At 36.1% G+C, this 18,788-nt stretch overlaps 1 protein-coding gene across 16 annotated transcripts in view; it reads left to right on the top strand.

Annotated features, from left to right (window-relative positions):
* Window positions 1–18,788, top strand: part of SPAG9 (sperm associated antigen 9) — a 149,097-nt gene that overhangs the window by 105,240 nt on the left and 25,069 nt on the right. For 9 of the 16 annotated variants that reach the window (XM_089901077.1, XM_089901080.1, XM_089901081.1 and 6 more), the window contains 9 exons: window positions 2,907–3,028; window positions 9,175–9,232; window positions 10,927–11,079; window positions 11,549–11,600; window positions 12,362–12,448; window positions 13,623–13,753; window positions 16,201–16,257; window positions 17,255–17,428; window positions 17,955–18,084. In XM_089901077.1, coding sequence (XP_089757203.1) covers window positions 2,907–3,028; window positions 9,175–9,232; window positions 10,927–11,079; window positions 11,549–11,600; window positions 12,362–12,448; window positions 13,623–13,753; window positions 16,201–16,257; window positions 17,255–17,428; window positions 17,955–18,084 — 964 coding nt within the window. The remainder of the gene's footprint in view (window positions 1–2,906; window positions 3,029–9,174; window positions 9,233–10,926; window positions 11,080–11,548; window positions 11,601–12,361; window positions 12,449–13,622; window positions 13,754–16,200; window positions 16,258–17,254; window positions 17,429–17,954; window positions 18,085–18,788) is intronic. The other 7 variants (XM_022558167.3, XM_022558168.3, XM_022558169.3 and 4 more) reach the window with 3 other exon arrangements.

Raw genomic sequence — 18,788 nt, forward strand, 5'->3', positions numbered from 1 at the left:
TCAAATGAGGAGTCCTGGTTTAAAAAAGGCTGCAATATTAGCTATTGACTTTATAGGGCATAGCTCTTTAAACCATCATCTTTCCTTCCATCCTCCCAATATAATTACATCTCAGTTTCTGTTAAATTAACGTTCATTGTTTACATCATTACAATTATATAAATACTAATAACAGCCTAGCCACAGAATATACTATGATTACATTTCCTTTCTTTTACAACTTCGTTTTTCTTTAATTTAGTAAAGCCTCGGGGTTTTTTTGGTTTTGTTCTGTTTGTTTCTTTTGCTTAGGTTTCTACATACCTATCACTAATTCACTAACAGATACCCTGCAAATCATAAATGTAAACATTCTCAAAATGGCCAAATATAAATAAAACCAGTTTCCTGGAACCTTCTGTTACCGTTCTCCAATGTAGACATTTTTGTGTTTGCTCTGGTCCTGGAATTTGCCCTCATTTTCATGCTGGGAATTCTTTTCACTTCTCTCCTTTGTTCCATCTTCTATTTCCTGGATACCATGACATCTAGCTTCTTGATTTATGCCTTTGTTTTGACAGAAATATTCTTACTAGCTTTCCTGGCAAAGGCTGTTTTGGAAGTAAGTTTTTTGAGAACTTGAATGTGATAAATGTCATTTAAAGGAATGATAGTTTGGCTGGATATAGAATTCCAGGTTGGGAAATCTTCAGAAGTTTTTATTCAGAATTGTGAGGACATTAATTCATTGTCATGTTTAGTGGAGTGTTGCCATTTGGATTCTTGCTTTTTTAATATATTCTCTGTAAGCTTTTAGGATCTTTATCCCTGTTTGTTGTTGTTTTGTTTGTTTTTTCCTTTTTAAAAATTCATGATGATGTGTTCAATGTAGGCATCTTCTTTTGTATCTGCAGTAGTCCTTTCATCTGGAAGTTCATATTTCCCCGTTGAGAAATTTTCTCTTATTTCTCCTTTTTGTTGTCTTTTCTTCTCTTTTTCTGGAACACTTATTAGGTAGATATTGAACATTCTGGACTGACCCTCACAATTCCCTTTTTCCCCTCTTTTCTGTCTCTTCTATTTTTCTTATAATTTCTGGATGATTTCTTCAACTTTCTCTTTCAACCCTCGTCAATTTTTTTTCTAAAAGTTTTTTTGTTTTTCTTGGATAGTTACTTTTTATAACACCCTACAGTTCTCTTACGGATGTAACTTTATTATGAAAATAAAATAAATTTTTTTTTTTTAAGTTTTTGCTGCTGTCTGCATTCACTGTCTCCTTTTACTCTGAGTGTTTTGGACTCAATTTTATGATAAAGGCTTTCTTTGATCGTCTGGTTCTCTGTGGCTGTTTTGCTCATACTTAAGTAAATGACATTGACTCTCCAGTTTTCTGCCTGTAACATTTAACCTTGGCTTCCATTGTTCGGGGAGCAATGCCAGGAGAAGGGAGGTCTCACTGTCCTGGAGGGTTGGATTTAGATCTCATATAGCTTCTTGTGCTGTCTTTCATCACATCCCTCTATCTTATGTTCCCTCTTGCATGCTTCTCTCTGCAGATTGCTGGTTCCTTCAATTCCTGAGCCTTTCAGGGGTTCTGGCAGCATGCTGACTTCCTTCCTAAACACTAATGGCTTAAGTTGAAGCTTTGTCTGGTCTGTTAAATCAATTTCTACTGTTTGCCCATCTGTTTTCTATCTTATATAATTTTGTTCACATTTCATCTGCTGTAGTTTCTTTTTCTGTTCCCTATGTCCTTGTGGGTGTATACTTTTTAAATTCCTTTACTGTCATTTCAGTTGAGTTTCTGAATTATTGGGTGATAAATGACTGTGTCCATCGTATTTAACTGGAAATCCTGTGCAGACTTTTTTCTATTAATGTAACACTAATGCACAAACACGTACATTTCCCCATTCTCCTCCATACCCCTGCAAAAAGGGCTTATATTATACATACTGTATTGCAACTTGCTTTATAAAAAGCACCTTTATATAATGGGTTTCTTTCATTTCTAAAGCTGTATTTTAAATGTTTTTAAAGTTAAAAGTTGAAACTTTTAGGTATATCCATAACTTATTTTATCTGTGCCCTGTTAATGATCACTTGGGTTGTTTCAACTTTTTGCTGCTCTGACCATCCTTTTACATACATAATTGCCTTCTTGTGACAGGGGCTTTGTAGGATTTTTTTTTTTATTTGTGGCCACGCTACACAGCTTGCGGGATCTTAGTTCCCCAACCAGGGACTGAACCCCAGCCACTGCAGTGAAAGCACCAAGTCCTAACCACTGGACTGCCAGGGAATTCCCTGTAGGAATTTTTTTAACATCAAGTTCTTGGGTCAGTGGGTATTTACATTTTAAATTTTGATATTGCCAAGTTGCCCTTAAAAGAAAAATAAAATGGCCATGCTAATTTATACCCAGACAACGTGGACCATGGTAGTTAAGATCATGGATTCTGAAGCCTGGCTGCCTGGGTTTGAGTTCTGCCTCTTTGACTCATTTGCTGGATGATCTTGGCAAATTCCATAACCTCTTTAGTTTCCTCTTCTGTAAAGTTGGGATAATAGCAGCAGATCTTTTGTAGAGTAGGTGTGAAGGTTTTAATAAGGTAGTCTGTGAAAGGACTTAGACCAGTGCCTGAACAATGCAGAGTAGTGCTCTCTTTTAGCTGCCATTTACTGTTTGTGTTTGCTAGGATCTCACTGCAAAAACATTCTATATATTCATCAACAGTTCTCTCTGTGGAGTTTAATGGGAATCTCTTATGACACCCTTGAGAAATCCTTTTAAGTTATATTTTATATTAAATGTAAATTACAGGTTAAAAATTCCTTTGTAACTTAGCCTTTTGTATTCATTTTGCACTGTTGAAAACATCTTTGACATATTTGTTGATTTGGTTTTGTTTTTTTCTGCCTAGCACTCCCACCAAAGGCATAGAGAACAAAGCTTTTGATCGCAATACAGAGTCTCTCTTTGAAGAACTATCGTCAGCTGGTTCAGGTCTAATTGGAGATGTGGATGAAGGAGCAGATTTACTAGGTATGATAGTTTATCTGAAGTAGTATCATACTGTTTTAAAAATAGATTTTTAAAATGACTTAATTGAAAATTTCTTTAAAATGTCTCTAACTGTCCAGTGGGGCAGAGTTATTGCACTTTTACATAATTAATAAGAATGTATTCTTTGAGATAATGCAAGTTTTAAGTGAGAATATCTTCACTTATGGATGTGCCTAGAATTGAATTACATTTTAGTTTGTATTTTGAATTCACGTCACACAATTTATTGAACTCCTGCTATATTCTGAGGACAGTATTACATAGAAGAAGCACAGTGATATATGTATATATGGGGTATATGTATAGATGTATAGATTTATGGGTTGATGGATAGTTAATTCCTGTCTTAAATAGCGTTCATTAAATCCTGTTGACCTTAATTAAATAAGAAATTATAACACTTGATTTTTCTGAGATTTCACGGAGTATTCTGTTTTAGCTCTTTGGGAAATGTAATCATTTTAGAGTTTGTATTGTTGAAGAATATCTGGTTTGAAAAGGATAATGCATTTGGCTCTTCTACTATTTATCTGGTGACCTTTGCCAAATAGCTTAACCTCTCTGGGCATTAGTTTCTTTGTGCATAAAAAGAAAGAGTTCAAGGGTTGGACAAGCTGCGGCTCATGGACCAAATCCAGCTCACCTCCGATGCGTACGAGTAGAGTTCACACAGCCACGCTCATTTTTCACAGATTGTTTATAGTTTCTTTTACCCCACAACAGCAGAGTTAAGTTGTCTGTAACAGATTATGTGGTTTACAAAGCCTAAAATATTTACCATCTGGCCCTCTACAGAAAAAGTTTGCTCTGCTCTAGGTGATCTCTAAAGTTCCTTTCAACAATAATTACATGAATGGGACTTCCCTGGATGTCCAATGATTAAGACTCTGTGCTTCCACTGCAGGGGCACAGGTTCAATCCCTAGTCGGGGAACTAAGATCCCTCAAGCCATGAGGCGCGGCCAAAAAAAAACCTTACATGACATGTCAGTTAGCTTTGGTGTGCCTTTCTTATAACTTAAGACCTTACAGAAATGGAAAATGTTATAGTATTAAAAAAAAATCTATGCCTTTGGGATGGATTCTGGTCTCCAAACATTTTTTGTATCCCTTAGTGTAAATTCAGCACAGATTACACTGTTCTCAAAAGGTGCTGTTTGTCAGTTCTTGTGAACCTAGAGAGGTGTTACTTGCGTTCATTTATGTTAAATTTATTGGCTACTAGTTATGTCCTCGACAAGTATTTTTTGAAGGAAATACAAGTTCTGTCTAAACAGAGCTCACAGTCTTATGTAAAGTAAGAGAGATTGAAAGTACGTAAATAAAACTGAGTTAGACATAGACTCCCACCATTTAAAGTCTTAGTAAAACGTTGGATGCAATTGAATGAGCTTGTCTTTCTCAAGAAAGGCTAAAAGATTAATTCTTAAGGAGCACTCCATTTTTACATTTAAATTTATACTCTTTGTTAAGATTATGCATGAAAAGTTCCTTTTAAGATTTGATTGGTTTAAGAAACTGATTCCCTGGCAAAAATTGAGGGGCAGATGCAAAAAAATGTTAGAAAGAAGAATTTTTTAATGTTTAAACTTATATTCAGATTTATATACAGTGAGGTTCAATTTTTTGTTTTAACAAATGCATAGAGTTGTATAAGCACCACCAGAATCAATATACATCATCTAAAAAAAATTCCTCCTTGCTTCCCCTTTGTATTTAACCAGAATGAAGTACTTTTTAAATGTTCTTTGTACACTCTGCTTCCTTACAATCCAGCATTGAGTAATATCATTATTGAGGTTATCGGCCCCAAACTTTCTTCCCTGTAGAGTTAAGAAGCCACATAGTACTTAGAAATAATTGTGGTCTTTCAAATCAAGTGTTTTCCGAAAGCTTCCATTCTTTAAGTCAGAAAATGAAGCATAATAAATAGGTTAAAAGCAAAATTCTGATTTCCTTTCCACTTTGAAAAAAAAGAAATAGACTGTAAACTACTGTCTTCTCCCTTTTGCAGATACTGATACATTTATCTTTAGAATGTTCCAGATTAGAAGTTTTACTATGTCACCTTACGTGTAGTGACTTAAGCCTACATGAATACTTTTGGTCAGAGATGTTAAGTGACATCTCCAAGGCACATAGTTTTTCCTTGGCTTCTCTTCTGGTCAGTTCAGTGATAGTAATTGCAGTGTAATACTCACTAAATGGAACATAGTTAAACTAGTAAAATCGTTTCTCACAAAGTTCCTTAAATGAACGTTGGTTGATAAATAAGTACATAGTCCATTTCTATAACTCATTATTCATTTTTCTAATCGCTGTGTTGTTGTAAAACTCTTCCCTTGTTTTTGAAATCATTATGCATGTAGTCAGTATTTAGATTACTTTTTTCAGATTTTAGTAATTTAAAAGAGATAATCCCCCACAGTTTGTCCTTTATCTTGATTGATGTCTCATCCCTTGACTTTATTTCCAATGATCCTTTTCTCTATTCACTTTAGTCACTTACCCTCCATGGCCACGTTCTAGAACTTGGAAATCATACATTCATACATCCTAGTCTTGAGATTTCATTCTCTTGATTAAATTCTATTTTTTCAACTTCACTATTTTTACTAACTTCTTCCTGTTATCGTTTAAACATGTTCAGGTCTTTTCCATTTTAAAATAAAACTACTGCCCTCCTCTGACTCCCTATCTTTAGTACCTTTCCACCCTATCACTTACTCTTCTCCCATTTCCAGGCGTGCTTTTTTGCAGAAATATCGGTGAGATAGGCGTCTGTTATGAGCCTGGCACTATTCTAGATGCTTGTGATACACCAGTGGACAAAACAGACTTCTTGAAAGGGTGGCTACTTTTAACTGGGAGGATTTCCCCAGTCCCACTTGCACCTCATCTGACTACAATCTGGCATTCTGCCCCACACTAACCTTCCCTGAAACAACTTCTTGTTTGCTATATCCAGCTGTTTCTTCTAAGTTATTTCACATGACTTCTCAAATAGCATTTGTCTTTAAAACGGTCTTTGCTGGGTTTCTGTGGTATCAGACTTCCCTGCATTCGTTCCTGCCTCTGACTATTTCTTTTCAGTCTTCTTTGCAGGACCCTCTTTCTCTGCCCATTCTTCAGATGTTCCTGGCCCAGTCTTGCTTCCATGTTTGGCAGGTCTGATTTGCTCTTGTTTCTTGGCTTTCATGGCTAATTGCTCCCAAGTCTTTCTCTCCGTCCAAGATTTTTTTCTGCAGCCCCAGACTATTACTTCCAAACAGCCCATTAGACATCTTTAAGATGATTTGTAGAACTTTATAGTTGATATGCCTGAAGCTCAGCTCATCAACATCTTTCTTTATTGTCCTGTCCCCAAAGGCTGTTCTTATACCAGCATATACTAACTCAGTGAATAACCTCACCATCAACTCAGTTCTCCATCCTAAATCTCTCACACTTCCCTCAAAACCAGTCATGAAGGATTGTTTGCGTCCTTTCTTAAAAAAGAAAATCTATGTATCTGTCTCTGTATCTCCTTCTTGCCTCTGATAAAATGGAATATCCTCCTCCAGGAGTTCTGCCTTGATCCCCTAGTTAAAGCTCAGTTGTCTGGAAACATATTCCCATAGGACTGCAGTTTATTATGCAACTCTTCATAATACTTTATTGTGGTTTTTTAGTGTGCCTGTCTCCCTGGCTAGACGATAAGCCCAATGTGGCAAAGACAACTATATCTTTTGCTCACTGTTGAGTCTTTGGGACATAGCACAGCAGCTAAGTGAATGGATCGTTAAATAGTTTTAACAGTTTTGTTTCACCTCTAAACCTACGCTTCTTTACCTTTTGGAATTAAAACTCTTTTACAGGAGAATTTGTAAGAGAGTAGTGTACTTTTGGGAAAATGCACATACAGAAATAGATAAAATTGTGCATTCTTTCTCAAGGAAGTGACATAATCCAGAGCCCATCTATGGACTGAGCTTGAGAATCAGTGCTAAAATCCAAATGAGATGTCTATTTTTAAAACCGTCAGGCAGTTTTTTTGCTTGTTTTAATAGGTAAGGTTTCCAAATACGTCAGACCTAAGTTTATGCTTAGTTGAAGTCATGAATAGAAATGGGGCCACTTCAAGTTACGTTTTCCTTATAGTTATTAGTTAGTTTTTATTGATACATTTCAAAGTGAAAATTTTGGATGATCCTATTGGTTATATATTAAATTTATACACTAGATTTTAGGAGAACTCTTCATTGGGAAGGTGTAAACTCTAGAAACTACATTATAGGATATGATTTCCATAGAGTACATATTTCAAAAATTTTTCCTATTTATACTTTATTGTGTTTGGTTTCTCTACATCTTTTCAATTTTATCGGCTCCTCTCTCTCATTTTGAAATAAGTGAGTGTAGATCTTGCTTTCTGAAAACAATCTAATTGAGATTCTCATTCGTTTTTTCTCTTGGGCTGCTTACCCAGGGGAATATTCTGGTGTGTATGCTTTTAAATTCTTTAATATTACTGCTTTTTAAGCTAGGTGGTCTTGGCTGCTGTTCTCATTTAATGCTTTCTCTTTTTTTTTTTCTGCTCAACTATTTTTTCCCCTGCATATATTTTCAGCTTTTATGCTTATCTCCCTATGTGCTTGAGAGTTTAGCAAACATAGTCATTATATAAACTTTTTTCACCCAACCGTAACCATATTTCTTTTGACTCTATAGCTTTATTGAAAAGTTAACATTAGTGTTTAAAGCAAATATTTCAACATATCTTGTCAAAATTCATTTTTAAATTGGAATTTGGAAACTTTTAGTTTGTCTTTATTTTCAGCTTTTGGAAATATGTAGATGATTAAATAAGCTACTGTTTCTGATATTTATTCTTCATGGCAGAAGTACCTTCTTCTTTAAGAATATTTGGGGTAATTATAATACAGACAAAATATGAGTCCATATGTGAGCATTGAACTTTTAGCATTCCTAGATTAGTTGCATTTTAAATTATCTTTAAGTTATTTGAAATATTACCTCTTTTTTTAAAATAAAGAGACATGTTAACTCCTTTAACTTACATTGTTTTCATTAGAGATATTTACTTCCTTTTTTAGGTGGGTTATGAATATTACTTCCATTGTATGTGATTTACCAATATTAGTGGAGTGATGGGTTTTTTGTTGTGCTTGCTTTGCGCTGTTTAACTTTCTGAGGTATATTCCCTAATGTGTTGTTTGATTTCTTCAGTTTCTTGTGAGTAGCAAACTAAATAGCTTTCTTCTCCCTAAAGATCACTACATTGGATCTTGCATTGGATGCTCTACCGCCTACCTTACAGTACTCATTAAATTGTTAAGCATGATTGTATAAATTGACCGCTAAGCATTATCATTTCAGAGGTGGCACTTTGAAGAAATCTTTATATTATTGATCTGGGATTTTCACTCTAATTATATTCAATTTTATTTTGCAAAAGAATTGGTAACATATCAGAACATCCTTATGAATGGAGGAAGTCACCTTGATTTCTGTCTTTTGCACATCATTATGCATTAAATCATGACATTGTGATTTCAGATGTTTTTCATATCATGCCTAAAACTACAGATTAATGATCTTTTTTCATTCTGTTTCTTACATAAAACATTTCTTGTTCTTTGTTTTTGCTTTACATGGAATGCATGGGCTTTAAGACCATAATTTCTTTGGTAAGGTTTCATCTGCATTGGGGTCTTTCTTGTTTCTTCCTGTTCTCTATTAATAAGACCTAATTCTTAGGCAAAAGCCTGCAATAACAGGTGTGATTTAGAAATGATTTCTGATCCATATTAATGCTACTCTCTTTTCCCCCTAAATACTGCTACTTTTTAGAATATTTGGCAGAAAAGTCTTCATTCTTTTGAAATATTATCTATGAGAAGCAAAATACAGACTAAGAAAATCTTTAGCTTTGTTTTGTGGTAGATAATTATTTATAATTTTATAATCCATACAAGTAGATACATAAAATGAAATTATAGACAAAATGAGATTACTAAAGGACAGATAAAATTTATAAAATAAAATTTGAGACTATAGCTTATTATAAGTTTATATAATTTTAATAAATTTATTTTCAAAGTTTTTATCTTTTTTCTTTGATAGGAATGGGTCGTGAAGTTGAGAATCTTATATTGGAAAATACACAACTGTTGGAAACCAAGTAAGTATATGCAAAATTTTAACAGGGAACAAAAGATACTGAATTTTCTTCTCATCCAATTCAATGGCACATCTTTAATTTAACACAGCACGAATGCAGTCTCACTACCCCACGTCCTTCCCCTTCTCTGTGTGTGGGCTTGTGCATACACACGTACACAAGCAAATAGTTAATGGGACCTAATTTCACTGATGGTATGTTTCATTACTCTGTTCTTTTCAGAAACAGATTTTGATCTCCTTTCTACCCTGCAAGTATCCACGCCTTTCTCTTAATCTTCTGGATGTGTCCTATGTGGTTTTTGCTCCCTCCCCTGGGATATCTATTTTCTTCTCTCTCCTCTTGGGGCTTCTTTTATTTCTGCATAAATGTTTTTATCTATATGCGGCCCACCTCTTCAGAACTCTCCTCCATAGTAGCAATTTGTGGAGTCTTACTTAGGCCCTCAAACACAGTGGAGTTTTGTTTAGTGCAGTGGGTCCTGAGTTACGTGGAAAAGCAGATCAGGCCCCTTTGTAAGTTTGCTGTGTCAGAGCAACTTTGGAACATCTGTGTATATCCAAAACAGAACATAGCTCTAATGACGTCCTATGTCCACGATACGCAAAAGGAGCTAGATCTTAGATTTTTTTTTTTCATTTTTTTCAAGGTTAGACTTTCTTATTAATTATTAAAGGTAAATTCAAGGATTAATTTTACTTTGTTGATTAGATAATATCTTTTCAGAACTTATTAAGGGCGGTACCCTTACGGATGCTATTTGGTTTTTTGTTTGTTTGTTTGTTTAATTAACCACTTTATTTTATTTATTTTCGACTGCGTTGGGTCTTTGTTGCTGTGTGCGGGTTTTCTCTAGTTGCAGCGAGCGGGGGCTGCTCTTCGTTGCGGTGTGCAGGCTTCTCACTGGGGTGGCTTCTCTTGTTGCGGAGCATGGGCTCTAGGCGCACAGGCTTCAGTAGTTGCAGCACACGGGCCCTAGAGCATTCCGGCTTCAGTAGTTGAGGCGCGTGGGCTCAGAAGTTGCGGCATGCAGGCTCTGGGGCACACAGACACAGACTTCAGTAGTTGTGGCGCACGGGCTTAGTTGCTCCGCAGCATGTGGGATCTTCCCGGACCAGGGATCAAACCCATGTCCCCTGCATTGGTAGGTGGATTCGTAACCACTGCACCACCAGGGAAGTCCTGGATGCTATTTGTTAAAAGTTTAATTTTATTTAATTCTGACTTTTTAATAATTTAGTGGTCTGCCTTGCCTTATCCATTTATTCTTCTTTTTAAAACAATATTTATTTATTTGTCTGCGCTGGGTCTTAGTTGCGGCACGCATGATCTTCATTGCAGCATGCGGGATCTTTAGTTGCAGCATGTGAACTCTTAGCTGCAGCATGTGGGATCTAGTTCTCTGACCAGGGACCTAATCCGGGCCCCCTGCATTGGGAGCATGGAGTCTTAGGCACTGGACCCCCAGGGAAGTTCCTCCGTTTATTCTTTGTCTGATAAGAAAACAGACCATTGCTTTGTGGGTTTTTTTTTTTAAACCTTTATCTACAGACAACATCAGGTAGAATACCTTTGAAGGTTTCAGTCATTATTTAGCTTTATGATTGTAGTTACTTTAGTCTACAAGAGAAATAAGCTGTGAGATAGAAAGAATATTTACTTGTAATGGTGCTCTTGAAATATGTGTTTCTTAGAAATGCGTTGAATGTAGTGAAGAATGATTTGATAGCAAAAGTGGATGAACTTACCTGTGAGAAAGACGTGCTGCAAGGGGAGTTGGAGGCTGTGAAACAAGCCAAGCTGAAGCTAGAGGAGAAGAACAGAGAATTGGAGGAAGAGCTTAGGAAGTAAGTTTTCACTATATTGTTCTAAACCAAACAAGCTTTGCCAGTGTGCCACCAAGGTTATAGGTGTAACCCCGAGACTGCTACCTTTAGCGCTCTCGTCACGAAGGCCCCAGAGCTGCCTGGGATAGGGTTAACTGCTTGGCTGATTGCCTCTGCTCTGAACAGACCCTTCCATTTATTGAATATGATAATTTTTTGTGCATGTCATGATGTGAAAGAAGTTAGAAGAGCTGTTCAAATATTGCTAATCAGGAAACTGTAAGCATTCATTATTTTCCTTTTCTTTAATGCCTGGTTTTCTTGAGAACAGTGCTATGATAATGTTCCCCTAAATGAAAGCAGCTAAATACCCTGTTTGGAAAAAGAAAAGTAATCATTTAGTGGTAGTTAAAATTTTTGACCTGTTCTTTGTTCTTTAAAAAGGTGAGGTCAACTCAAATAACGTGTTTTGTTTTTTACCCCCCACTAGAGCTCGTGCAGAGGCTGAAGACGCAAGGCAGAAAGCAAAAGAGGATGATGATGTAGGTCTACAATTTTGGACTTGTTTTCTTAACTTACCATATTTTGGTATTTTGGGGAAATCTTGTTAATTAAGCTTTGGGTATAGCATTATAAAGATGAAAAGAAAAAGTTAAAATCGTGTTTATGATCATGAATAGGATAGATCCTGCTCCCACATAGTATCCAGATGCTAAGCTTTCTAGCTACACGCAGTGTGCTCATTTTTCCTCCGTGGCTTTGTGCTCTGACTTGTGTTTGCCTATTCAAGCTCAAGGACCAGGTGGGATATTTTGGAGTTTTTTGTTTTTGTTTTGTTTCAAATTTTAACTTAGAAATATATGAAAGCCTTAAGAATAAAAATAGTTTAAAGGTATTAAACATAAAAAGATGAAGTCTAGAAACTTTAATACTAGGCAATTAGCCCATATTGTTGTCAACATATAAATACAAAAGAATAAATATGAACTTCTTGCCAATGTTATTAGCATGCCAGTTATTCTGTCAGTAGCTAGGTTATCATTCCTGTCACAGGTGTTTGCCGGTCAAGTATCAAACTTGAGATATATGGATGTCCTGATCAGAATGATTATTTTGTGCCCCTTCAATCTCTTATTTGTGTTTTTATGTAATATTTGATACATTTAAAAATATACGTAACATGTAAGTTATGAATAATAACTTATAATTAGCATTATAATAAATTAACATTATGAACCTACCATTTAACCTAAGAACTAGAACATTATCAAACATTGAAGATACCCTATGCTCTTCCCTCTAGAGGAAACTACTATGCTGTATTTATCATTTTCTTAACTTGAAAAAAAAAATAATTTTATCATACCACACATGTATGTATCCTTACAAGGTATGGTTAATTTTCACTGTTTTTGTGTTTTATATGTATTTAGCCTTGGAGACTTGCTTCTTTTTCTCAGTATTATGTTTTTTATATTTACCCTAGTTGTAGTATAGTGGTATAGTTCATTCATGTTCACTGCTTTATAATATCCCATTATGAATATACTACAATTTCTGTATCTGTTTTCCTGTAAATGAATATTTAGGTTATTTTCAGCTTTTTACTACCACCAACAATGCTGTTATGAACATTACAGTGAGAGTCTTCTGGTTTTTCAGGGTATATACCTAGTAGTGGGATGGCTGTGTTGCAAACTCAAAATCCTTTGATCATTTGTTGTTTGACTTTTTTTTAAAGGAGAGGTTAAGTTCTGCAGCAGGAGGACAAAGAAGGAGACTGCTGAGGGATAAGCTAAGCTCAGCCTCTTTCGTACTGTCCCATGCCTTTCAGCTTTGATTCAAAATGTGCATACTGCACTCAGCAAAACGAAAGCCCTACAGCTAACCCAACCTTCCTCTCCAGAAGAGCCTTTAGAAATCAGCAGTAGAAGGAAGTTGACTTGAGCATGCCCCTTTGGGGTCTTACCACGCTCACATTCCTTATTCTCCCTAATAATAATTCTGGTTAATACAGTTGTCTCCATCTTGTTATATTTCTTTTGGTGTTTTAGTGACTCCTAGCATTGGGTACCTTGGTAGGTAGCCAACAAGTTTTTATGCTTTTCGCTGGCTTTGAGTGTGTATGTAGATTGGTAGTTTGAGATAAATGAACCCCTTTAGGAACTTAACTTGTAACTATTTTCTGAATAACTAGCATTTGTTATAGAACATGAATTTAAAATACTGTTGTGAGAACAACATTTCCAGGCGAGTGTATTAACTCTATAGAGATGACAGCTTTTTTGTTTTTCTTCAAAATCTGCACTATTCTTTGTATTTCCTTTGTAATATATTCAAATATTTGTATTTATATTGAGGAATTAAATTGTCTACTTTTTCCAGTCATAAATAATTAAGTATATCTCTTCATTGATTTTATTTTTATTAGGTCTTTTTTTTTTGTTATCCATTAGATTAGAAATTAAGGAATGTTAAAAGCTTAAAATTTTTACTTAAGTCTGCGATAACACTAAAACAGATACAGGCTCCCAGAGTGATCTGTAGTCTTCTTTTCGTTATAGAGTGATATTCCCACAGCCCAAAGGAAGCGGTTTACTAGAGTAGAAATGGCCCGAGTTCTAATGGAGAGAAACCAATATAAAGAGAGATTGATGGAGCTTCAGGAAGCTGTTCGATGGACAGAGATGATTCGGTTTGTATGAGAAGTACCTCTGGTGTTTTTCTCCTCATTGTTTACTAGGTTACTGATTGTTTACTGATACTCATTTCTTTATTCAGAACTAGAGTCCTGCCTTGGGGATCCAAGCCCATTGCTCTGTTTACGAAGAGAGGTCTAAAGAAACACTAGCAATTAGTAACAGAATGTGATCAAAGTGGGTCCCTTTTGGGCCAGTGAGGCCTCTTGGAGAATATCCCCACAACCTCTAAAGGGCAATTAAATGATGGTCTGTCGATGGAAATAATCAGTAAACAATCTATAATTGGAATAGAAAAGAATTTTATTTGAGCCAAGTGGAGGACTGTAGCTTGGGAGACAGCCTGTTGGATATCTCTGAGGAGCTGCTCTGGAGAGGCATGGTTTTCAGCACAGTTTTATATCTTGTCAGAACAAATAACATCAAACAAGTCACAGATACATTCCTTCAAGGTTTCAAAAAAACCAGAAAAGCATGTACACAGTGAGTCAGTATGACCTTGACACCTGGGAAGGGAGTCTTAGCGTCAAAAGAGTGAGTACCAGCATTGGTGTCCCAGGAAGGGAGGCATTTCATCTTTATCTTTAACATGGACATTCTTTACTTCTGGTCAGTGCACACCCTTTTCTTTAACAATGAAAGCATATGTACAGTATATGTTTGATAGGCCACAAATAGGCTGTTTTAGTTCACATAACATTTGAGTTAAATCATGTATAAGCCAGAATACTTCCCCACACCTCAATATGTGAAAATTTCTTTAGTCATCTTTTGAAAGAATGTAGAAATTGACACTACTTTTGCAGTGATGTCAGGAAGAGGTAAAGTTTTCATTTGCCACATAGGGAACGAAATCAGTCTTACTCAGTGACTTCCTGTAAAATATTCCTGATTTCCACCACCAGCCCCTTTCTGAGTAGTCATGCAGAAAGCAACCTTCAATTGACATCTTTGTCAGTTGGCTCTTAAATCTCACCTAATGCTGCCATCTAATGGTCATATTTTCAGTAGCAGCATTCCTTATTTTAATTTTAGAAAGAGCTCACGAGAAGTTTGTAAACTAGTTGCCCCCTAATTTGCCCATATTTCTCAGTTTGGATTGTCACATCAGATTTACCAATAATAGTACACACTGACACCTTGTTTTAAAGTTTATGAAAATATTTTCTAACCACCAACTTTTACTTCCTTATGATTATGTCCTTTACCTAATAGTAATAAAAACATTTTGTATCGCACATTTACAGTTTGCAAAAGTTGTAATTCCTTGTAGCTGCTAAGAAGGAAGAAGATTACTATCTTAATCTTTATTTATTGGACAGAGAAACTAATATACTAACAAATATGTTCTTAACTCCAGCTTTTAAGGGATATGGAATAAATAATGAGTGAATAGTTAAAAAACTGAGGCATATAGTCAGGTTCCACTTTTCATTCCTATTTTTAATTCTAGCAGTGAAATGGTAGTCAACAAGTGAATAAAAATGGTAGCTTAACTTTCTTCATTGAATTAAAATGTTTTAAATTCAGTCCTTAAAAAAAGAAATGAAAAGGGGACTCTGACAGTCATAGCAGAATCCTTACAACCTTACTAAATCAATTTGCAGTGCCTTTTTTTTTTCTTTTTGAAATTTTGTCGAATTATCGAATCAATGCAGTTTCTTTTCTTTTCTTTTCTTTCTTTCTTTTTTAATATTAATTTATTTATTTGGCTGTGTCAGGATCTTCAGTTGCGGTGCCCGGGCTTCTCTCTAGTTGTGGCGTGTGGGCTCCGGAGCGCACGGGCTCAGTAGCTGTGGTGTGTGGGTTTAGTTGCCCCATGGCATGTGAGATCTTAGTTCTCTGACCAGGGATTGAACCCTTGTCCCTTGCATTGGAAGGCGGATTCTTAACCACTGGACCACCAGGGAAGTCCCAATGCAGTTTATTTTCTTCCCTGGTCAGCTTTTCAGTAATGGAAAAGTTTTAGTCCTGTGAAAAATGACCCATCAGAACACTAAAGTTACAAGCTAATTTTTGAGAGCTGGAAGTATAAAACAAATGGTACCTTTATGTAGAGACAGGGAATTACAATGCAATATTTTAATAAAAAGGGAAGTTGGAGGATATCTCTTCAATAAAAAATTGAAATATTAACATTCAGGCTTGTTGGCTATCTGTCCAGCCCAGATAATAATTTTTTCTCTTATCGGTAGTCTGAGCTCTTTGAGGGAGGGATGGAATTTTATTTATATTAGTTGTATTGGCCTTAACAGACTGACTGACACAACAGGTCGAAGTAACTATTTGCTGAAATTGTTGACTCTCCTCCATGTATTTCATGAACTTCTTGGGTCCCTTGAAGAACTTCTTGGGTCTTCAGATAGAAAGCTAGACTACCTCACTAATCATCTCTCTCTCTCTCTCTCCCACCCCTTCTCTTTCCCTTTCCCTTTCCCTGTAGTGCATCAAGAGAAAATCCAGCCATGCAGGAAAAAAAAAGGTCAAGCATTTGGCAGTTGTAAGTATCTAAAAACACACAAAGACTTTGAGACGAGATTAGAATCAAAATTTATTTTCACAAATGATTTCTTTCTTTTTGCTTTCTTTCTTAAATTTAGGGTATATAGCTAAACTGAACTTTTTCTTTTTGGTGTGTAGTATGCCGGCTCGGTAAGGCTGTTCTTGAGGACTATTGTAAGATGCATCATGTTGGTTGCGCATTTAGTGGGATCCTCTACTAAATTAAATACAATAATGGGGAGCTATTTTTAGAGTTGATAGTTTTCTGGATCCCCATTAAAGTTACTGATTCACTGGTGTGTGATTGTAAGGAACTTTACAAAGTGAAGATTAGAAATTTAGTGTTTGTGGGGTTTGAGTTGTGTGTGTATGTGTGCGTTTTGGACTTGAACTGTGTTTGTGCTGGAAGTACTGTGCATTTACTGTGCTTAAAACTTGCCCTTTTTTGGTGAATTTTTTCTGGTATTTAATAGAAATAGGTTTTTTTCTCTTTTTTGAGTGGATGTGAAAATAGTTATTTAAATTGAGGTTACTAAAAAAATGCGTAAGGTACGTGTTAAAATGGTAGTATGTGTTCTAGTACTTTATTATGACTATTTTTAGAAGTGGCTTTTACTAAGCTTCTGTTCAAACCGTGCAGCCATAACCTTGCTGTTTAACAACCACTGGCTGGCTAAAGGAACCGTCTTATTTTATTTCTTCATTACGAGAAGTTCCCTGTACTCAAGAGCTCCTTCCTTTCATTATGAGGGTTGCTAATTAAAGAACAGGGATCTGCCATTCTAGGCAATAGTTCCTCTTTCCTGAATGTCTGAGTTTGGCTGTGAGTTATTGCTGAGGTTGCAGTGTGTAACTACAAGAAATCTTTTTGCTGGTTTCTAACTCATTTCCTTGTAAAAGCTCTCTGGAATTTGTGGAAAATTATGGATTGTTCTTAACCATGCATGTAATACATACACACACTGCACACACACACCCTCTCATTTTCCTTTTAGTTTCAGCAGACTTTTCAGCTCCTCAAGTAACACTGCTAAGAAGCCTGAGCCACCGGTTAATCTGAAGTACAATGCACCCACCTCCCACGTTACTCCTTCCGTCAAGAAAAGGAGCAGCACCTTATCTCAACTCCCTGGGGATAAGTCCAAAGCCTTTGATTTCCTTAGCGAAGAGTAAGTATTTTTCAGACTAGCGGTTACACCCTAAATAACTTAACAGTTCAGAATATTCTTGCCCCTTATCAGATCAGCTATAAAGAAACTATTCCTATAACTTGACTGCCTTTAAGTACATTGCTCCTAGTTTTCATAAAGAGGAGAAATGTTTTAAAATCTCCTTTTTGCTAGTTTGACAACATTGATAAATATTAATAGAAATGTTGAAGACCTATATAAGCCCTTGTCCTAGTTGTTTGATCATTTCCTCTGTTGTCAGAAGGAACTGGCTTTCCATCCTGACCCTGCTTCTCACTAGGTAGATAAACTTGGGAAAGTTAATCTCTCAGAGCCCCAGTGTCTCTACCTATAAAATGAGTATGATAACCTACCTTAGAGGTGTTAGGATTAAATTATATAGTGTCTGTAAACTGCCTGACACAAGGTAATTTTTTCTTGTTATTTATGCTATTTTAGCAGGGGAGGGGAGATAAGCTGTTGTTATATTCACTTAATTTAAAAAGGAAATTTCTTTTCCTTTTAGAACTGAAGCTAGTTTAGCCTCACGCAGAGAACAGAAGAGAGAACAGTATCGTCAGGTAAAGGCACATGTTCAGAAGGAAGATGGTAGAGTGCAGGCTTTTGGCTGGAGTCTGCCTCAAAAGTACAAACAGGTAACGTTTGAACATGGTAAGAGCATCTAATGGGAAATGCAGGGGGGAGGAGTAGGCCTGGGCATGAAAGACTCGAACTACACGTCCCAAGTCTGCTCAGTTTCAAGTGGCATGGATTTGGCACACGTTTAGAGAAGTATTGCGGGTAGTGGTTTTTAGGCGGTTTTCTAGAGCCCTTCAGCTCAAGAGAAATGCCTCTGAGTTCTGTGAGGAAGGAGAGGGGTCAATAGGAGGTGGCTGAGTACATGTGACTTGGGGTATCCTATTCTATTTTAATATTTGAAGATTTTGTTAAAAAAAAAAAACAGTATCTGTTGTTTAAAAGTTTTAAGAAACCTTTGTCATGGAGCTTTCAAACTGTTAACTTAAAACTCAATTCAGGTCTTCAGAAACTTTACCATATTCCCTACCCCTAACACACACACACACACACACACACACACACACACAGTCACAGTCACACCACATGTGTGCACTAACAGGTCTGTGAATTAGTGTATCTTTTCTGAGCTCCCAAAGCAGCATCTTATTTTCTCTAATTGCCACTTGATTTTCTGCTTATTTTTCAAATAAGAATGACAAAGTTAACTTGAACTTGACTTCATAGAGTAAATATGTTACAGCAGTGCTTGTCCGTGTCTCAGTGGTTCTGTAAGTTCACTTTTTTTTTTTTTTTGCGGTACGTGGGCCTCTCACCGCTGCGG

This window comes from Delphinapterus leucas, chromosome 19, assembly GCF_059928025.1.
Source record: "Delphinapterus leucas isolate spDelLeu-1000000601 "Yukka" chromosome 19, BTC_Dleu_Yukka2, whole genome shotgun sequence".
Classification (NCBI taxonomy): Eukaryota; Metazoa; Chordata; class Mammalia; order Artiodactyla; family Monodontidae; genus Delphinapterus; species Delphinapterus leucas.